Source organism: Patagioenas fasciata, chromosome 5 (genome assembly GCF_037038585.1).
Source record: "Patagioenas fasciata isolate bPatFas1 chromosome 5, bPatFas1.hap1, whole genome shotgun sequence".
Classification (NCBI taxonomy): domain Eukaryota; kingdom Metazoa; phylum Chordata; class Aves; order Columbiformes; family Columbidae; genus Patagioenas; species Patagioenas fasciata.
Genome location: NC_092524.1, coordinates 31932711 through 31955572, shown reverse-complemented (window position 1 = coordinate 31955572; position 22862 = coordinate 31932711). Strand labels below are relative to the sequence as shown.

The 22862-nt window shown below is 40.0% G+C and overlaps 1 protein-coding gene across 8 annotated transcripts in view; it reads right to left on the bottom strand.

The window, feature by feature from the left end:
- MIDEAS (mitotic deacetylase associated SANT domain protein) overlaps nt 1-22862 on the bottom strand; it is a 57214-nt gene that overhangs the window by 25340 nt on the left and 9012 nt on the right. For 5 of the 8 annotated variants that reach the window (XM_065838856.2, XM_065838857.2, XM_071809239.1 and 2 more), the window contains exons 2-3: nt 6369-6474; nt 1413-3099 (exon numbers count right to left, since the gene is read on the bottom strand). In XM_065838856.2, the coding sequence (XP_065694928.1) occupies nt 1413-2864 (1452 nt within the window). In that variant the 5' untranslated portion in view covers nt 2865-3099; nt 6369-6474. Of the gene's footprint in view, nt 1-1412; nt 3100-6368; nt 6475-17243; nt 17262-22862 lie in introns of those variants that run through there. The other 3 variants (XM_065838859.2, XM_065838858.2, XM_071809242.1) reach the window with 2 other exon arrangements.

Here is a 22862-nt window from a genome sequence, read left to right as displayed (position 1 = left end):
TGCCTCTCAGGGTCTATTCCTAGTTTTTTTCTTGCCACTGTGTTGGTGATCAGATTGCAATGTGAATTGCAGACCTTCCTGCAATATAAACATACAATGGCTGGGATTATGAGCAAATAGCTCACGCTGCTAACTACTAATAGTTTTCTATCAAATCTGCTTGTTCAAGATTGCTCAGAGCAAAAAGGACTGAAGAGAGCAGCAACAGCCACGGGTTGCTGTCTTCAGTGCAAGAGATGGAGTAGGCTATGGATATTTGCCTCATTGTTTATTAGTTCAGTTCTTTCACAACAACAGCACATCCATCTAAGGAAGAAATTGGAAAAATAGCCACGGACAGACTAGGAAGAAAATTATGAGGAGAACAACAAAGAGAATAAAATTTGCTTCCCTTTGTTGTCTGACCAGGCAGCAACTCAAGTGGCAAAACCGCACGTAAAAGTAGCTCATGCTCTAACACTCATATTGCAACAGCCTTTGGCAACAAAGTTTCCAAAGAAAAGTGTACCTGTACTTCTCATGAGAGGCAATCAATGCAAGATTAGTCAAACCACAACTGGAAGAAAACCTCCAAAAAGAACCCTCAAAAAACCCCCACTGAACTGCACAAGTCCCATCACTTAGCTTCCCTAGGCTAGTTAATTTTGAACCCTGTCATCTTGCCATATGGAATATATACTGTAGAGTTTAGACTGATGGGACACCAAAAGTATAAGAGTAGTAAACTACCAAAACAGCCAACACTAAATTTCTTCCCCATTAAGCCCTACAGAAGGTCTACAGGTAGACTTTGTCCTCAGGTTACCAATCTCAAACATCCCTTGCAGGCCATCCTCAGAAATGGGGCACCACATCTGACAGACCTTCATCATGCCTGCTCTAAGTTCCTCATATAAGTGAGGCTTCCTTAGATTTCCAATATTAGAGAAATATCAAACACATAAATTGCATTATGTCATTTTTAGAAAGCACAATTTAGAAACACTTCAACCGCTAAAACTGAAAAACTGGCAGTTAAGCAGCTGCCTTTTAATGTAAAAGGAAGAGAATGTGAAATTGGTAAAAAGACACTAAATGAGCTGTTAATACTTGTCTCTCCAAATTCCTGATCAGCTTGAGGTCTAAGCTGAAAACATCCATATTTTCAAGCCCTGGGATAAAATCACATTCAGTATTAGTGGAATAAAACTGCCCTTATGTGGTTTTACTGCACTAGGGGATCTCTATTCTCTTACGTCTATGAATTACAGTAACTGAACCTACATGGCACCACTCCAGAGCTGCCCTTGCTGTACTACAACACTTCTTGCATCAAGACACCACGCTTTCCTGCATAGGTACATTAATTCCTTTCACTTCAGCCCTATTTTGTAGTCCGAAACTTGTTATATCGGTTAGGATGTGTACCTTACCTTTACGTTCTGAAGAGAAGCCAGCTCAACAGCCTTTTGGGCCAAAGTTAGCAAATTGGCTTCTTGAGAAACACGTCGTCTTCGTCGTGTACTCTGGATTACACCACCTCTGACACCCTGAAAATCATTAGTGCTCTGAGTATTTTCTTCAGCTGCTGCCACCTGTTTCTCCCCTTCTCTGCCATTCTGGGCTGTGGCTTGTCTGTCTGTTTCCACCTGGCACAGCTCACTATTCACCAGGACATCCTTCTGCCCCATATCCAGTCTCTTGGGGTGCAAAAAGCTGCTTTTGCTGTGGGCCAGCGATTCAGGCAGCTGCTGTAATGGGACCTCTTGCTGATGCGTTTGCCAGGGATGCAGAAATAAATTGCTGGCTTGTTCTTCTGCCTGTTTGGAAGCCACCACTTCTCCTGTAGATGTCAGCAGGACACCTTCTTTGGAGAGTCTCCGTGACCTCCTTGGAAAGGGAATCTGGGTCTGAGGTAGGACAGCCTGTTGGTTCTGCTCTGTTAGAGCCTTGAATAGTTCTTGGTTCCTCTCTGGCTGCTGAAACTGATGTGCCATCATGTGATGCTGAGGTGCTGCAGCTGCCACATGAGGCTGTGCTATGGAAGTCGTTTGCTGCAGGCTGAAGGCTTGTGTGGCAGCCTGATGCTGCTGCTGAGGGTAGAAATTCTCAAACAGTTGTAGCTGGGGAAGAGCTTGCTGTTTCTGTTGAGCAGTAAATGCTGGACTGGAAGAAGCTGGGGCTTCTTGAAAGACATGTAATAATTCAGGAAGACCCTGCTTTTGGCCTTGGTGACCAAATGCAAGTTGGAAAGGCTGTAGGGGCAGACTTTGATTCTGCTGCTGCTGTTTCTGCATCTGATGAAAAGAATTCATTTGAGCTTGCTGTCTCACCAGGGCTTGCTGTTCCAGCTGAGCCTTCTGGGACATCATTTGCTGGACAGCATCTCCATACAAATCCAGCTGTGACACGAATACTCCTTTCTCTTGATTTCTCTTAAGGGCTTCTGGGTGGCCATAGAAGCCTGGGCCACCAGCATTGGAGTGGGGTCCTTTCGGGTTGCCCCCGAAGACCATACCATGGTTCCACATCGACGGTGGAGACTGCCAGTGGCTGTCACCCCTCTCTGGTAACCGGTTTCCCATCAGTGAATTCTGCCATTTGACAGCTGTTACGGTCTGGGGCATCATCATTGATTCTCCCCTATCTTGACTGTAAACAGAGTTCATCAAAGCAACATTGTTGGGGGCACCTGTCAGTCCTCCTGTGTGAGAAACCTCCACAGTTTGGGAGACAGGTACATTTGCTCCATGACCATAGTACTGTCCTTCCTTAAGCTGCTGCTGTGGTTCTTTTGATGACACAGGGATTTCCTGCTCATTAAAATAGGCAAGTCGTTTCCCAGTCCTTTTGCTTGAAGACTTTTGCTGAGCCTGAAGATTCATGGTTCAGTCTATTCCCCCAGCTGCACACACCGTATTTACAACTCACCCATCCCTGAGGCTGGGGGAGGAAAGGCACAGAAGTCTCTCTTTTCCATTCAGTTTTAGTAATAAAGGGCAGGAAAGAAGTCCAGATGAAAGTGCATCCACTTCCTTTTTCTTCGTTTGGTTCTCCCACTTCTTTTCACTCTTATCCTTTGTGGTTCAGAGGTCAGTAGGGTCCACTTAGTTACAGGTCCTGAAATAGAGAAGCAATTGCAATGAATCATCAACAGACATAACTGCCTCACATGATAAGCAACAACCTGTATGTCTGTCCCATTTCCCACAGAAACAATGGTCAGGATACTACATGTAGGAAATAACAGATTTGACCTACTAGAAGAATGTAAACCAAAACAACTTAGTTTTACACAACAGATAGCACACTGTATTTGCATGATGCAACTCCCAATTGCACACAGACTTCTGACTAATCACTCAAGCTCATCCTGAAAGTCTTTCTCTTAAGCTTCCTCTCTCTCATTTCACCAATTACTTCTATGTCTTCCTGTAGCCAGAGTAATCTGGTTTTAATCTGAACTCAAAAACACAAAAAACCCCTCATGACTCATCAAAAGAAAAATAACGTCAGGCCACATTTCCCAAGACTTTTAAAACACACGCATGTCCATGAAGGTTGCAGCTAAACACACAGCAAGATGCTCAATTCAGTGTTTTGAAGGAAAGGACCCAGTTGCAGCTCATCATCCACTCTCCCTCCCCTAGTCATTACAGTTGCCTTCGATGAGAAACTGCCCACCGAGCACCCAACCACCAAAGACAGGGCCTGCTCAACCTGTTGCCCTCTCGGACACTTTCTTTAACAGCTGAAAGCGACTGCTCCTCCTCAGGTCACATTCATGGAAAAGAAGTTCAGGCAGATTGTTACAGCTGCTCCCGGATACCAGCAAATATCCGGTAAAGCTACAAACACAAGAGGAGAAAGCCTTTCCAGAACATGCAGCCTAGGACAGGTCTACCCTCCTCTTTAAAAGCCTGGTTTGCAGGATTAAGATGTAATGTGTTAACACACAAACACACACACCAGTATTTCTAGTAGGACATCTAAAAATCTTTTAACAAGTCTTAGTTTTAAATTTTATTGAATTCTGAAACTACTACCACTCAGGTAATTAAGTGCAAGTCTCTATTACTATCTCTTCACTATGCACTCTGTTCCACTTCAAATCACATTGCCAATATATCTCCAGAAGATTTTAACAAATTTTTAAAAGCATATTCTTATTGCTTCCCTCCTGCTATAAAATCAAGTTTCTCTTCAGCGGACAAGGCAAGACTAACACACACATCTCCTCCAATGAAACCTGCAATCCATTTATCTCCCTCTATAAAATGAAAAATAATGGAGCAAAAGCATACAGCACACTGAAGTCCTGTAACCTAAGTTTGCTCTAGACAGATATGGCTGTGGTAGAGATCTTAATACTGGGGTGGGGTCGGGAACACGATGAGGAGGAAAAGACAAAGAGTTTAAACTTACGCAACTTCCACCTCGGAGGCCAGGCTTGGCTTCAGTGCTACTGGAGCCATGGGCCAGTGTTTCAGAGCGAAGTGACTCACTTCCTCGAGCTGTTACATCGCTGTTCCCCCCACGCTCCCTCCCCTTGGCCCTGGCTACAAACCGTGGACCTGTGCCACCCCGTATCGCCGAGCCAGGGCGTTCCTCTCTCCTCTAAGCACAACGTCTCGGCTCGTTTTCCAGTCCTCTTTCAACAGGACAAAAATAACTCCAGGAGAAATTACGGACACGCGAGATGGAAAATTCTCTCTAAACTGCAACTAGTACACAAACGAGGATTTCATAAAGTAAGTTTTTCCTATTTCAAAACATCATTAGGAGAGGAAAAAAACATCCTACAGCAGGAAACTGGATCCCTGGTAGCAAAAGCATAGAGGTGGAAAGGTTGCTGTATGTCTTTCAGGAGCGTTAATGTTATTATCTCTCCTTGCTTTTTGCACCACTGCTACAAATTGTAACAAAGCTAACAGCTAAACCACAATACATGAGGTAATACTACTAGAGTGATTTCTGACACTACCTTACTTTCTGAAATCATCACAAGCTATTTTTCTCTCCAAACTAGACAACCTTGTAATAGTTTTCCTTCCACCAATGCTTCTACATGCTTTTGTATTGATCTGACAAAAAGAATGCAAGTTTTTCTGTATATGGGAAGACTTTATTGCTACATCGAATTTAAACTTGCCAGACAACCTTCAGAAGCTCTGCTACAGATTTCCTACACTTTGAGGAAGAATGCAAATATAACTGCCCAAATGCTGGCATACAACTTCAGGGGTCCTTGGTTTTAACCCTTTTAAAAAAAACAACAACAAAAACAAACAAAAAAAACCCAACCAACCAACCAATCCCCCCCACCCCAACAACAACCAAAAAACCCCAAATCAATCACCAAAAACCCCACAACCAAATAGCTGAAGCTGTTCTTAATAGTGGTGGCTGAGATTTGCAGGTACTACAGACACAGGTATCCAGAAGATCTTTAGAAAGAGGACTCAGGTTAGTTAGTGAGAAAGCATTGCATTAGCATAGCTCTCCAAACCTCCACTTGTGTGGACTTCAGCTCTGTTTTCTCCATTGCTACATAAGAAGCCACCAGCATTATCGAGCTTAACTCAGACCAGTTTAGAACTGCACCTATCTAGGAAAGAGATGTAAGAGAAGTATAAGGATGCAAAGGTCACAAAAAACCAGTAAGTTCAGAGATAACCAAATGGAGGGAAAGGAATATGTACTTGTGTGTGCCATAAAGAGAGTCCTAAAAAAATATTACATGCCTCTTAGGGAACTTATCTTGAAGACTGCAGTGACTGAATTAAAACTGAAGTTACAGCAGCATAAAAAACCAGGATAGTGAAAATTACATTATCGAGGAGGAAAGAGATTTAAGGTACTTTGAACAAAACACACTTATTGAACATCCCAGTTCTCCCAACGGCATCCAAAAATAAATAAAACATAACTAAGAGATCATAAAGAAAAAACAAACCACATTTGGTGCATCCAGTATTAGACAGATAAAGAAAACGTCATAAAATCAGCTTTTCAGAATTTATTTCTATATAGAAAACAGCAGGGAAAAAAAAAAAAATATATATATATTATAATAATCCATAGCTTAAGCTGAGCAACAGGCGTTCAAGCTGCAGCATGACTATGCTCCAGGAAGGCTCACACTTGGCAGCTTCACCGGCTGCGCGCTGCTGGTGCTCTGACTAAGCAGGCTTCCCTCCCTGAGCCGGAGGGATGAGCTCACATTATCATCATCCTACCCAATTACCAGCTTTGGGGATTTTTTTGTTTGTTTGTTTGTTTGACTTTAATTTCAGCACAAGAGTCAGCCTGCAGTAGCACAGTAAAATGGTATCACGCTTCCAGGCTTAAGTGCGTTTTGCAGCAGTGCGCCCCTGACCGTTTCTTACCTTTGAACAAAGCACAGAGCCAGTTCTGATACTGCAGTTCCCAGAAGATACTGTGTCTTGCCTCCAAATATACTGAAGTGTTATGACACCTTGCATTGCTTTTATGCTGCACAGAGGAAAAGCAGAACCTAGCATCAGTATATTTTGTTTTAATAACTTTAAGATTTGGCATGCAACATCATCAGCTATTTTCACTTCCAGGAACTTCTGGCAAGTCTCAGCCTTTCTTCAAATTAATATGAATTGTATGTCACCACCTTTAATACAGTAAATATTTTCAGATTGCTAAGAAATTTTTTATGTTCCAAGACTTTTTCTTCTAGACCTACAAAGAATGTCAAATTAGATACACATATACCCAATGGGCACTTAGTCAGTATTTTCTGAAATTAAAAAAACATAAGCTAAGTAAAATACGGCACCTTACTGAGAGAAGTTAGGGTCAGCATTTTAAGCTAAAACTTCTCCAGCATATCTACACTAGAGCGTTAAAGAAATTCACTAAAACATATAAAACACCATGTAGACTAGATCTAGGCAAAGTCTCCTGAAGGCCTTTCCTTAAGTATACAACAGGACTAAGGAGGAGTCTCTGCCTGTATCCAGGCTGCTGTTCTCAAATTCATAAAGTCCTCCCAAAGCAGAGATATCTGAGAAGTGTGGGGCACAGGCACTCACTAGGCTGGTACCAGCCCTGAGCAGGTTTCACTCAACTCAAAATAGGTTCTACAGAACCATTTAGGCATCCCTATCCCTTGCAACAATCTTGTCCTAGTTCATCATTAGCCTGGGGAGTTTGCTGTAAAAAAAAAAAAAAAAAAAAAAAAAGGCCATCAAAAAGGTTTTAATTAAGTTTAAAGGTTATTCGATTTAGAGGACGAATTAAAAACAGTCCACAGCAACCATTTAATATAAAATATCTTTAACTCCCTCTAAAACTTTTTTCCTGTGTATTTAGTGACCACCTGTCACTACTCTATTTCTTTACGTACTCTCTTCACTAAATATGCACATATTTGCACAATTTAATATATCAAGTTCATGACCTTACACATTGTAGTAACCTTAAACTCTACTCTTCAGCCCAGCTGCTGAGGGCTGTGCTGTCCTGTACTTTTCCTTAGTTCACTTACTACACCACTTATATTTGGCATGATAAGAAAGTTTAAATTTTGCATATTCCTAATCTCCTTTGAGATCATTTGCACATAATTGTCTCTGACAGAATGCTGCAGAAATGACTCAGGAAAAGACTCTAACCTCTCCTCAAACTCTGGCAAAGTTAAGGGTGCAGAAAATAACAAGTAGTTTTTTTAATGTGAAAAATAAAGTGTGTTCCTGGGTTCTAGCTAATGTACATTCTCAGACTTAACTGCAACAACACTGCCACAGTTTGCTCCAGGAAATCTGTCAAATTAAGAGTGAAGAGAATAATTTCTCACTAAATCCTCCTTCTGCCACCAATTCAAATTACTGATTACTGCTTCAAGAAGCTTAATCACTTTTAATGATGATGAACAGATTCCAACAACAATTTTTACAATTCAGTCAAATGCAGTAAGCTAGTCAGTGTTCTTCTGAGACAAAGCAATTGAGCCTTCTTTAATTTGCTCATCATTATGATCAAATCCCACATTTATGAAACAGGTGAAGAATCATGACGCGCATTTTACTAATGAGGAACAAAACCAGAGGAACTAACTCATTTCTAAGATCACACAACCAACCAGGTCAAAAAAATCAAGAACAGAATATAGAATACTAGCTACCAGTTCCCTTTCCAAGCCTGCAAGAAAACATGGGTTTAAATCTACATGCGCAAGACAAAAGTACGGTGTGCTATTCACATATGTGCAGAAAGGGCAAAGAAAATTGAATTCCCCCAGTGCAATAGCAGGACAGAGGTAGTTTAATAGAGTGGGTTTTGTTTCTGGTTTTGGCGGTGTTGTTTGTGGTTTTGTTTTGTGTTTTGTTTGTTTGTTATTTGTTTGGTTTTTGTGTGGGTTTATTTGTAGTCTTTTTACTGACTGGAGACTTAAAGGGCATCACAAACAAGAAACTTGTTCCAGCTAACAGAAGTTTGCCCCAGTGAAAACCACTGCCTATGAAACCAACACCACCTATTGCAACAGTCTTGAGTAAGAACCAAGAAAGCGATGAAAACAGGAGACAGTTTTTCTGTTTGGTAGAAGATTTGCCAAGCTTATTGCACAGCTTATCCATATCCTATGCTTACTCTGCTGTATATGAGAACAGCTTCAATCTCTCCCCCTCCCACACACTCACTTTGCCACATGTTCTTCCAGACAGTTAGCTACAGCAAAATTCCTGCAGATCATTTGCAACCTCCCACTCACCACCTTCAGACACCTTGAACAGGAAGGATAACAGCACAGATTTCCTACATATTGCCCCAGGATGGAACAAGAAAAAACAGAAAACAGACCATGTTTCCAAATTCTATACAGCAAAGCACAGCAATCTCTCTTCTGAAGAAAGGCAGGGGAAAGCTCAAAGCAACTGAGAAGCACAACATTGTCTGAGAAAGCCAAAAACTTAAATGGAGGATGCTGGCTTTATATCCCTGTCACCTTATCTTGAATGGGAAAGCATTTTCCACAGACACCTAGAAAGCCTTTCTCTACAGCAATTTTCCAGGAGTCTCCACCACAGAAGGGCAGCAAGTGAAATCCAAAGTGAACAAGCAAAACCAATCACCTGAACATTCTCCAGTTTAAAAGAACTCCACTACAAAAGAACATAAGTAGATAACAACCACATCCCCCCACAACACCTCCAAGAACTGTATCAGATAAAAGTCCTAGAGTCAATAAAGCCCATAAAATGGAGAAGGCTTACTTGTTTTAGTAACTGCATAGCAAAGAAGGAACTCTTTACACCCTGCCGGTAACAGAGGCAAAGAGATCAAAGGAAAGCTGCTGCACAGGCAGACAACAGAAGGGAAAACATGGCATCCAGGCAGCCTGACAACCTGCCCTGCTGCTCGAAGGCACCTGCCTGGGGCAGGCCAATGCATACCTAAATAAGTAGCACACATCCAAGACGTTTATGGCCTACCCGAATTTCAGGTGATTGTCCCATTTCTATTGCAGAGAAAGACTGAAGCTATGACTGACTTGAAGGGCATCTCTGCCCTGAGGACAGCATGGTTCAAATTACTTTGCTACCACTTTCCCATTTTCAGCGGCTGGGATTAGTAAAGCTGTATGAAACCACCCTACTACCCAGAGATTCGCAAGTGACATCCATCAGCTCTGCGATGTGAAGCAGGGGAAACAATGACCATGCTGAAGGACTATGTGCCACCAAATCTGGTAGCTTGCATTCCACCACCAGATGGGACAAACTACTGCTGCAATCTAGACCACTCCTGACACTCAGTATCATAGATTAATCACCTACAGCAAGTAAAAGAACACAGAATGTAGAATTGCCATACTATTTAGGAAAAACATACATATGCAAGAAGAAAATATTAACTACACTTCATGAGCTAATCAAACCAAGGAGAAATACGAATCCTACTTAAGTAAAATATTTTGGTCTATTACAATAAAGGATGTCAAAGTAGAAGCAGTGAAAATGTGTTCACATAGATGTTATTTGACTAGGCAGCTTTCTTTTCTGTTCTAATTTTCTTAAAATTCACCTAAGCATGCATTCTGCTTATATTTTGACGCACTATTTACATCCATATATGTAGTTTTACTTATTCCCTATCACCACAATTTTCCACATTCCACCTAATGACACAGATGAACTCTAGTGTGCAGAACATTACAGAGAAGCATTTTTGGCTTTTGAATTACGGGGTCTGAAGTACCACAGATGCGCCTCAAAAGAAAGTTTTCAGAAAACAGTCCTTTGAGAGTACTAGAGGTTCACTTTTCAGAATACACCTGGGATTTTCCACATAATTTTATTTTAAAGGGATGAGGAAGACACAAAATTTGTCACATAGAAAATGCCCATTAAGTGCTGATTACTCTTGTCCTTACAACAAGCAAGCCAGGCAACACCTGGCTTACACAAACAGCTCCAACAAAACAAAATCAGCATGAGTGAGGAAGAAAAACTATTAAAAAGACAGACCAGAATTTAAAACTTAAAAGATTATTAAACAAAGAACAAAAGAAAAAAAAAAAAAAACAAACACACACAAACCCTGATTTATTTTTGAAGGAACTGACAATGTTGTTTCTACCAGCTACTGAAAAGGTACTACAGCACATAGATCCTAAATTTGATTTATCCTCAAGCAAAACTTTGAGTGGTATTTCCACACTAATTGAAGTTTCGCACAAATCTCATCTCATGAAAACAAGATTCATGATTTTCACCAGACTCATCTATCGCCTTGCACAGCAACAACATGAAGTTCTTAGAGAGAGTATAAGCAAGAGACAGCTACATAAATTGGACTTCTGTAAAGAAATACGCAGGAAATCCCATCTTTACAAATGGTTTTGCAACACAGTGCAGGCTTACCCTTTAACAAAATAGGTATACGGTACATTTCTTAAATCAGTTTATGTTTATAAACTGTACTGAAGTTAGGAATATTAGTTATTATAGTCTGTCATCATGATAAATGCCATGATCTGAAGAGGTTTGGGTGGCCTTAGAGCACAGAAAGAGCACAGCAATTAAGGAGTATGAAACACTGCTTTCAGGCTTCATAAAGTTACACGAACATACTATTCTTTCCCACTGGAAATGGGTTAACAGTTCTTCTAATTGTAATCATTTAGATGGCTATATTAAGCTTTTTTGTTTGGAGCTGTCAGGGAAGGCAGTTGCTAGCAACAGTGGGATGAATACTCCAACATGCAAGAATCACAGCAGGCTCCGAGTCAGAATGGCAAAGAGCAGCCGACAGATTCTCTCAGCCCTTGCGTTCCCACAGCTGACACAGCCACGCGTCCTTTGCTCCCAATGCCTGTCCTGCCACAAACACTCCAGCTGCAAAATTGCAAGGATACACTCCAGAGACAGACCCAACCTCTCCACACTTTAGCCCTGAGAAGAAAACCCATCTGAATGCACTGGGCTGCAACAGGAAAGATTGCTGCAGGTCCAGTTGTCTCCATCCTGATGGCTCCAGCACTTCGTCACAAAACCAGACATATGTAGGTGTCCAGCGTACGGAATACCACTGAAGCTTCAGGGTTTCAGAGATTACTTCAAGGCTTTACAAGATGTAACGGTCTACAAATAAGGAAAGAGAAAGAGGAAAGTTCAATATAGATGATGAAACTTTCCATTCCCAGAGGTTTCTTCATGAGAGACATAAATGCACCCGAAACCTAGACCACAGCTCTCGGCAGAGACACTCCTGATGGCAGCAAGGAGACATCATCACTCGCCCAAGCCTGTCTGGAGAACAGCTGGGACTAAAAGCAAAGGCAGAACCTCAGAGGATCTGGGATCAAATTCCAGCTCTGCCACAGACACGGATCTTAAGCCGCCCACTTCACATCAGTTCATAAAATTAGAATAATACCTGAAACTCAATACACTGATATTCATGAAGAATTGAGGTCATAAAAGTTGTATTATCTTTAACAGTACGCAGTAACAGGCTAGACGGGGATTCTTCCACAAAGAGCTTGAAAGTCTAATTTGAGACGTGAAGCAACAGGGTAGCGATAACCAAAGAGGGATGGGGCCAAAAAAATGAAGGAAAAAGTTCACACAAATAACAACATAGTTGTTCTTTTGTCATATACCTCCCTTGACCCAGAAATACCTTTTTCTTTTTCAGCAGTTACATAAGCTGAAGCAGTGCTGGCCTTGGTTTGCCCACATCCACACAGATCCCAGTACTGACTGAGCTAATCTGTTATAAAACTACTCCAGTAGTCAAGTCTTTAACAGCACTGACAGGACTTTAGTTCAAATTTCTAAAATCATGTATTTTGAGAAGTTTTGTGGTCACTATTGAATATAAAAGGGTTTTTTTATTGTGCTGTTCAGTACAGCAAGCTCTTGGCCGTGACTGGGGCATTACAACAACAAAGGTAAGCAAATGCAGACTAGTTAATACTGGGAGTAGAACGCTGAAAGACATGGGCAAGCACAATCATCACACAGGATTACCAGCAAGGTTTAAAGAATTCAAGGGCTCAGAGAGCACTCCAATTTCTTAATTGTTAATTAATGAATCGGAGCACTCTCCTGGCCCCCAGATTCAGAGCTGCCTGCCTGTTACCTGCCCAATCTCCTCCTCATTTTAGCCACAGGGATTTCAGTGGAGGAAAGAAAGAAAGAAAGAGCAGATGGTTGGCACCAATACCTGATCAAATCCAAAGCAAACCTCTTCCATTTCTGTAGTGGCTTATTTGTATCCTTACTAACATTATGAAGTACTTTCACAACAGGCCATATGTGTCACCAGCCTCATACTTACTCAGAGCAAAGCCAGAAGCTTCCTAAAGATTCAGCTCAACAAGCCTACCTGAAACAAAACCAACCATCCATCCTGCATGTTACAATTAGAAAGGAAAAATGTTATTCAATAACAGCATAAGGAAAAGTGTCCTCTATTAAAAACCCTAAAAAAGCCATTTAAAATTGAGCAAAAGACTCAGTTCTTAATAAAACACAAAATTAAGGTCGCAATGATCAATGGAATTTTGTGAGTGTTACACAGAACAGAAGTGTAACATGCATTCTAATTGAAAACATAACATTTTGGGTCAATAATCCCACATTACACTTTGAATAGCTGTATTTGCTATATATACAAACTATGTAATTGCTACTAAGAGGAACAGAAAGTCCTTCCCAACTGTGAAAAAACAGGTCATAAATAATCGGGAAGTCACACAGGAACTTATTAGAAAAGCCAATAAGAAGATCAGTGCTAAACACTTGACCATCTCCAGAAGAAATCGCTACACATTTAAAAAAATTTTTAAAAAATCCAATCCTTTACGTAATACAGTTTCCACTCTCAGAATGAAAGGCTAATGAACTAATCATCCCTTCAGTTGTATGAATTGCATTAACCTGATCCGCTCACACTGAAGAAAACTAAATTCTGAACCTGATGCTCCTGTACAATCCATAATGCATCCAGTGGATTCTAAATTATTTTCCCACAACAGCTAGATAATAAAATAATAATAATAATAGCACTCTCATTTCAAATAGTTTACTAGTTTAACTTGTGTCACAGAGCTTCTGAGAACTTTATTTTCAACTAATCTCCAAACAATAAGAATGAATGTCCAGTCTCTCATCAGTAGGCTGACATTCATTTCCATTTGGGAAAGATGTACAAAATCAACTGAGAGAGAAAAACAGTGCACTAGTTGCTACACTGAAGACAAATTTTGGTTGGGCAAAGTAGTTGGAGTAACTTGCCCACAAACAAACTTGACATTATTGGAATACTTAACATCTATGTAACACTTTGCAACAATCAAAGCAACATATTAACACCAATTCATCCCACCTCACAACATCTGTGCTGTGCAACATTCTGTATTTTTAACAGGTACACAAAGAGAGACAAAGCAGGCTGTTTTGCACTAAAGAGTGAAGGGGTAGCCAACAAGATATTATTCTTCTGGAATTCCTTGATCTCAGTTTTGTCCACTATTTACTCCTTCACACTGTGCAGATGCAGACTGCATTTGCAAGGTGTCAGGTAAAGCATCTTCAATTTGAACAGATGCACTAAAATTCAGAAACTGGTATAGAACACCACTTCTTAAAATACTCCATAGAACTCCCCCCACCCTGATGTAAATGTTAAGGCTATTTTGATATAAAAATCACAATGTCTTCTAAAGCACACAGAAGTTCATCCACCCATATCTGTCTAAGAGCTGTAACATTAACATTCGTATGTCAGTCTCATACTAGAGATCTCTAACCAACACTCCCCAGCATTCTACGATACCTTTGTACAGCATATGACTCCTTTTATTGTCCATAGCTGCATTTCTTGCACTGTAGTACAGAAACTGAATTACAGCAATTGCTGCTTTACACAGTTGCATGGCCTCATAACAGCACCACATACTCTTTAATGCACTTACTCTGGCAACACCTCTTTAAAGGAGGGAACTACTATTATTCCCTTTTTATTGAAGGGGACTAAGTCAGAGAGAGAGACTACAAAGTGACTTGCCTAAGAGGTCTTTGACACAGCAGGGAACACAACTCAGTGTCAAGCCAGTGCCCTAACCTTTCAATCACGTTTAGTCTCTTACTCAGGTTGAAATCCCACCCTAAGAATGGCTAAAGTGCAAATGAAGCCTCTCTGAAGTATTTCTTCCTATTTCAGCCCACCCATGAGACTCTGTGTCATGCATAATGGTAAACTTAAGATAAGCATACAGCAGTCAGTGCAGGTTTACTGTGGATCTAAAAACATTTTTCTAGCTTTTATTAGAGTTGTCACCTATAAGGCATATATGCATACTGACACACTGGCCTTGGCTGCAGTGATGTCCAGGGGACACAGAGCAATTCAGGAATACTGGGCAGAACTATTCAAGTGCAAACATGACATTGTTATTGATTTTGTCTACGGATTAGGTAACAATGCTTAATAGCCTCATCAAATTCCTTCCTTGCACGCAATTACAAATTCAAATTAAGAAAAAAGGAATATACTAATTTACAGCTATAAGTAGATTAGCTTTGGTACAGATTTGCATCTGTTTACATCAGTTATGACCACCGTAACCATAAAATGACACTTTGGAGACAGAGAATAACAAAAGGAAAGGGGGCTTTTAAATCCTGCAAGACAGCGCTTTTAGCAATTACTGTGACATGTATGTTCCTCCCATCTTTGCGACCTCCTTCCTGACAACCACTCCAAGGGAAAAGACTTTTTGTTCTTTTCCCACAACTGCAACATCTGAGGTGCCACAAATAAGAAACAGATTTCAGGCCCACAAGAAACAGACACGTTGAGTCACACGTGCTCCGAGCCCACCCATGCAGGGACAAGCTTCTGCCCCTTGAGCCCTCTAACTGAATATTCTCTTTGACCCTGTCTATGGCCACGTTAAGAGCAAAACTCATGCTGATTTTTCACAGGAATGTGTCAGAGATCACAGCAGTTGGTCTGCAGGAACAACAGATGGTGGAATGGGCCTTGCCATTGCCACCATGGGCCCTTCTGAGGTCCAGAGGCAGGGGGGACAACCACAGTCCTCAGTCCCTGTTCTGCTCTGCAGTCACAAAAGTCAGGTTTCTGTCATTTGAGGGGGCGAGGGAGGCCAAGGGAGGAGCAGAACCATCAGACATCTGGTTGTGAAATGCATCAAAGTGTAACAGAAAAAATAAAATAGAGGCAAGAGTTTTTTAAATGCATACACTGGAGATGAAATTCCAAGTCTTGGTTTCTCATCTCTCCATAAAAAGCTATGTATTTATAGCAGCTGCTTACAAAAAAAAAAAATCCTTGAGGGTTATGCATACAGAATGCTAAGTCACAATATTAGAAAGAACAAGTACTAATTTGCACATAACTGTGATGAAATTCACCTATTACAGTAGATTAAGTCAATTCTGCTCCTGACTCTCCCACCAGTTATATTTGTGGCTTTGTTCTCTCCTGTCCTTACTAAAAATCTTGACAACTCAGCACAAAAGGTTCCCTGCAGACAAAATCTGTCAAATCACAGTCATGAAAGTACTGTTAGAGCCACAAAACTGAACAAAAAGCAGAAGAAAATTCACACTCATCACTATTTGCACATAAGACCATCCAGGAATAATGTTCATACAAAAGAACAGCTTCTACATGTACATAGTTCCTGCACGTAGCAGGCTAAGTTTGTATTATTGTAGCCATTTCTAAACTTACTCCTTCACGAAAGCAAGGTTTCCACATTCTTCAGGTACATTCACTAACGTGTGCGACCCTGGTGCTGGCACAAACCTTCACAGTAGCATCTGTGCAGAGATGGGGATTCCCCTGAGCAGCAGCTTCAGAGGCCCAGAGCACTTTTGATTTCAGATTGAGGTCAAGTACAATGATTGGTTTCCATTCATGCTGCAACACGTAGGAAGCCAACACACGAGAAAAAGATGAGACGACGAAAAAACTAGCAGGAAGAAGAAAATATCTCCCTTCTGAAACCAGAAGTGTATGGGTCCCTGCAGATGCACTTCCTCTTGCACATACATTCCCAGTACATTTTGTCTATTTTCTAGAACGTGGTACCTTTCAGTTAAATATACTTAGTTCCACAAAGATACCACAGCAGGACGAACTGTTTCAAAAGACATGAACCATCCGTCCAATAAAGCAACTGTAACAGCTTCTTACTGTATTTGGTTTTTAAAGTAGTTGCTCATAATGGTAATTTCTTTAATGTAATTTTTTGACTTCTAGCTTATCTGAAAATAACAGGACAGATTTGAACGTAAAAGAGCTAATAAAAAGAAGTTGTTTACCACTTCAGTTATACTTATCAGCTCCCCCTCCTTGAAGAAACAGAAGTTTTTCTCAAACTTTTCACTTGTTAATATATATATTTTATTTGCAAGAGGAATTAACACTTATTTTTTCAAATATGGAAATAATACAGTGTGCCAAATTTCTCAATATCATTGGAGGAACTGCTTATAGTTTGAAAGACTGTGAATTCTCAAAAATAAATCGAAAAATTTCATACACATACATCCCCCTAACATTCACTAGACATCGAATTTAAATGCTCAGTTTTTTAAGGGCAGCAGTTGGAAAACCCCACCTGTCAGTTGCTCAACTCCCAGTATCACTTCACCAGTTCTCTTGTCAAACTCTAAAATAAGCAGATCTGCAACTCTAATGTTAAAAAAGGAAATTGCTTACCACTCTCCAAATTTTCAAACTTTTCATACCTTAAGCAAGTAAAATGACACTTCTGGCAGTCTTCAGATAAGCAGTTTAAAATGAAGTCCACGGCAGTAAAGATACTTTCCTTGTCTAGCTGCAATCGTAAAAATTTCCTCAGCCAAATATGGATGCATTTCTTTTCCTGTTCACTGTGGAGAACTAACTCTTCAGCAACAATATCTTGCTAATCTGTGTACTTACAACTATCGAGAGTGACTTAGCTGTTTCACTAAACCAGCCTAGAAATAATTTCTGCAGTCATTCTGGGGAGGAACGAGGGGAGATGTATACTTGTAAATGGCTAACACTCTCCCCTCTCTCTCTCCAAGAAAATTGTACGCACAGCCAAAAGGCAAGGGAAATTATTAACCTTCTAACTCCTGAATTTTGGCTTCAATTCCCTAAAGTAACTTCATGCACAAAATCAACACGTGGAAAGAATAATCGGTGGTGACCAGTTTGCTGAGGGTTGTGGAAAACTGGCCTATGGAGCAGAGTGAGCTTTGACCCGAGATCTGTGGCCGCCTCTTCTGCCACACAGACCTCAGCAAACAGGCACCGCAACTGCAGCACCATGTCCTTCCCAGGCCTTCTGGAGAACCTCAGTGTTTAACAGCAACCACCGACCACCTCTGCTCATGCTAAAGCTTAACAACTTAAAAGAAAAAAAAAATACAATTGGAAATGTATGCACTAATTTAAAGTCACTGTTTAGTCTTTTAAGGCATGCAATTCCATCACATGGCCCTAAAGTCTCCTCTGGATATCAGCACCATTTCTGTCAAGAGATACAATCCATTTATTTTAAGACACAGAAGGGTGTTGTTTTAATCTACAAGTCTGCTTTCAGTTTGAAGCTGCCTTTTTAAAGCAAAATGCTTCTTCATTAAAGTATCTTAGTATTTGAATATGAAGTGATCAACAATACTTCACTAAAGTAATAATTAAAGAAGCCTCTCATTCATTAAAGAAAAAAAAAATCACGAAATGATCTTATACCAGATTGACTATTTTTGTATCATAATTTCTTCCTGAAGAAGCAGCAGCCTGCATAAGTGCTGTCTGCATATAATTTTAGCTCTGTACTTTACTTACAATCAAATATTTTAGGAAATGTAGCTGTAATTACTAAATATCTTCCAAATTAGCATTCTTAAAAAAAAACCACTTATTTTTCTGTCCAAAGTTAAATCTGTATTTTAGAGGTGTCGAGACACCAGGTTACCCCCTGCAGAGAAGGCTGTCTGTCCTCCCTCCCCTGCCCTCTCTGAGCATACAGATATCCAGTATCCAGTATATGTCAGTACCTCTGGCACATTCATCTCTCTTATCCAGGTACACTCACACTGCTGTAGAACTGCTCCCAGACACTTTTGTAGTCATAAGGGGACCAATAAATCTTAATGTACATTGCTGCTGTAGCCCATGTCCTGTGTCTCCCTAGCTTGTGTAGTTTTACAAACACCCTAAATTACTATCTCGTTCACACTAGGCTGGAGCAATGTTCTCCAACCACTGCTGCAAGAAGCCAGTCTAAGCACAAATTTCCATTTATAGCTCTCTACCAAATAGATTTTTTTCTCTTGTTGAGGCAAACACAGGCCTCAGTATGATTACAATCCATCTGTGCATATATCTGGTAGAAAAGTTATTTCCTCTTACAGAGGGTTATATTTATTTAGCCGTAAGTACAGCTGCTCCAAAGCCACTTGGAGTCTAAAAGCATGCTTGTCTGATGGTGCATTTCCCGATGAAACGCATCAGCTGCCGAGTAAGAACCCAAGTGACAGCCCGGGGAAACAGTATCTCTCAAAGGCTTTGTGTCCACCCTGCAGCTGAGCTCACCAGTCTCAAGAAGCACAGGCTGGCCCCCAAACCCGGCACCTGGCAGCTCCCCCTGCCCTCGCAGGCAGCCTGGCAAGCCATGACCTGTGGCTGCAGCTGCTGTGACATCCAGGCCCACCCCCATTAGTTTAGGGGGCCCACAGAGACTAAACACCCCTGCAAAGACTGATGAAGCAACATTCACAGCACAAGCACGGAGTCCTGCGCCCTAGCCAGCAGTGCACAGAAAGGAACCCTGGAATACACTCATTTCATTTACCTCTTGGATGAGGTGGTTTTTGGTTTTTGTTTTTTTAATATAAAGCCTCTTCTGTTGTTTATACTACTTGTTCTGCATTTCCATGAGCAATATACATGGCTTCTTTTTCAGTTTCTGCATTAGTAGGAAAGCAAGCTCTCTAAGATGACAAATTAAAAGGGCCTAGCAACATCACAGTGTTCAGACTTCGAAGAGGGAAGGTTTTTTTGTTTGAGTATTAAAAACCTATACACTGTTACCCACAACCCTCACAAAAAACCCTAACACAAAGTATCTCTCTCAAATGCTTTCATCTTCGACTTCCAAGAGATGCAATGCTTTCAATGAAATTGAGGCCATAACATATTTGCAGCCTTGTCAAAGGTGCTGTTCTCCCTGATACTAGTATCCAGTTTATATTTGGATATTTTATTTGGCAAGAAGAGGAGATGAATGCTATTTGCAAAGCACATTTTGTTTGAAGTCACAACAATAACCAACACCTGTGATCATTAATCAGATGTATTCTATCTTGGCAATAACTTACGCCTATACTGTATGTATACATGTATACCTTCACATGGCTACATACACTGCACGTAAGAACCAATTTAAATTGAAGAAATTCTTCCTGAGCAGTTTACTTAATTTTTTTTTTCTTAAAATTATGCTTTATCCCCACAAACACTACACAAACAATCTGATTAAATTATGAAGGCTCCAGCATATTAATAATGTCTTTGTAGTCATCAAGGCATTGTAAAAACACTCCCTTGTTTAATTTTTGAAATAAAACTAGTTATTTTGCTTTCAAGAAATTCTTGTAAGAGATGCATCAAGGACATTGGAGTTTTTTCACCTCTAAAAAATCACTTTCTTTGAGAACTTTCTCAGTTACCAGCAAATTGTTAAACAACATGAAAGTACAACTATGCATTTTTTCACGTTTAACCAACAAGGTGTTTCTAAATTGTTAAAACTGTATTTAAAGTGACGGACAAAGGGGAGGAAAGAAAAAAGATTTTTCATCCAGAAATATTTTAATTTTTAAAAGTTACTGTGATGGAGGAAGCTTTTATTCTTAAAACTAGGAACAACTAATCTAAAATGCTAGACAAATGAGTAAGTCAGAGTATATTAAAATGAAGTTAAAAATTAGCACTAAGGGTACTGAAAAGAAAAAAAAAAACCCTCATTTTCTGAAACTAATATGCACTTCAGAAAAAAAAGATCTTCAAAAACAAATTAACATCCCTGTCTTTAATTAAGATGTGAGACTCAAGACATTTTTTTTTCCAGCAATTGTATTTAATAATAGTAAGGGACTGCTGTTAACAGATAAGCTGATAGTTGACATTGTTCCAGATACATGAGTTTTCCAGATCTTCCTTATTAAAAAAAAAAAAATTAAAAAAATTACTTCTATTTTAAAAAAGAGGAATGCGAGATAAGTCACCTTTAAAGCAAAATGGTCTCCAGGAGTCCAGTCAGCATGCAAAGTATTAACTTTTGCATTATTTCTTCATCAGTTTGCATTTTAAGAATTTTGTTTGTACAACACAGAAAAATCAAATCAGTGGTTCTTTCCCTTCAGAGTGATCCATAAGTCACGTGTTCTCAAAATTCAGCATTTGTAAGAAATCCTGCAACGCTGGTGTGAGACTACAAGTTAACTGTGTGAATGAATAGAGGGATACAGAATGATTAAGAGTCATGAACACAGCTTTAACTTTTTGGTAAGACAACTGCAAGTAACACTAAGTAAAATGCTTGCAAGTAACTTATTTCCAGCAATGAAGTAGCTTTCAACTACACTGACAATCTAGTTGAGAATTTCTGATGGTGTAAGAGTAGAGAATATTGAAAGGCAAAAGAAAACCAACTTTTTTTCCAGAATAAACTCCCCAGATACTCCATGCAACCTTGTATCAGCTCTCCAAACCAGGACTGTAGTAGTAACTACAAGGAACACGCTACAGGAAAGCTTTATTTTTCTTACTTTCTTAGGCACTATGCTAAGTTTTATTAGTTTTGTGCAAATCAGTCACGTGCAGAAAACTTATGATAAGAAGGGCAAAACTTCTGCAAGACTTCACAGTTGTTACTGTCAGTTTTTTACCACGTTTGCTGATTCTGTCAAGCCACACAGTGCAAACCCAGTATGAACGTAATGCAAAATACAGCTGTGCTTCTGTACATAAATATAACTTCTTCAGCTCCTTACTTGCTCACCATCCAATATTATGTGTGCACATACCAGCCCTGCCTTTTCTATGTTGTAGCATTTTGTGCCCAGGACCAATTCAGAATCCAAACTACAGCTATTCCAAATGAAGGGTATAACATCACAAAGGGTCACAAACAAGCCATCTACCATAAAACATTTTTCCCCCTCTTCAAACAAGAAAACCTCAGAGTACTCAATTCTCTTGTATGATGCATTAAGTAGATTTGTGTTGACAGAGTAGTCCTGGGTTTCCATTAAAATATATCAACACTATGCAAAAATCTTCAATGGGAAAGCAAAGGGTTAAAATCTCCATTATAGTTGCTGCAAAGAAATTGTGGCAAGTAACTTGACTAAATATTCTCTAAGTTTCCTGCATTCAAAGTCATTACACTTTTCCCCTTCAGACAGGGTCACCATGTTCTGCCAATTCATGAGCTCCCAAAAATAAACTAGTTGAGTAACTAAAGATGTCAATAGATTTTCACATTCCCTTCATGCATCCAAACCATACAGCTCAGATGATTACTTGTAAACAGCCAGACATGCTACACTTTATCTAGAGCATTTTCCCAAGTAAACTCTTCACTTGCAATAACTCTGTTATAGCTGTCACTAAACACAGAATACCCTTCCACCTCAAAATAGTATTTTTCTCTCATAAATCAAGTCACTCAGAAAGAACTGTCATCTTAAAATACTTTTTAGCACACAGCAAAACTGAGTAGTTCTGTTCATCTTCACAGTAAGAAACGAACAAAACAAAAAAAAAAACCCAAACAAACAAAAAATCCCCACAACAACAACAAAAAAAACCAAAACACCGCCAAACCCAAAACATAATAGAGCAGCTTCCGGATGTATAACCACCTGGGGAAAATGCCTGGAACCATGCTCCAAGGGAGATAGTTGATCTACCACTTTGGTTTCTTCCATCTTTGACCTTTTTGATGAGACTGCCAAAGTTACCCAACTAAGAAACAAGAAAGTATGAAATAACTCTGCATAAGAGCTGGACTGAAACCATCTAAGTGCACAGAACCAAGGAGATGATCATTCCGTTCACTTGACAATGTGATTTAAAGCCAAGTAAGTAAACTGGCTAGGGAAACTCTACTCAATCTGCTCCATACATAAACTGGTGCCTCATTTCTAGAATGCAATCCAGAAGCCTCAGTTCCATGTCTAAGATTCCTAGAACAAACACCAAGGGATTAAGAACCCCCACAGAGAACCAAAAGTCAGTCTTTTAATCAGACCCTTCAGGAAAATGCCAGTGAAAAAGGCCCAGAGAGGATGCATCCTATAGGCAAA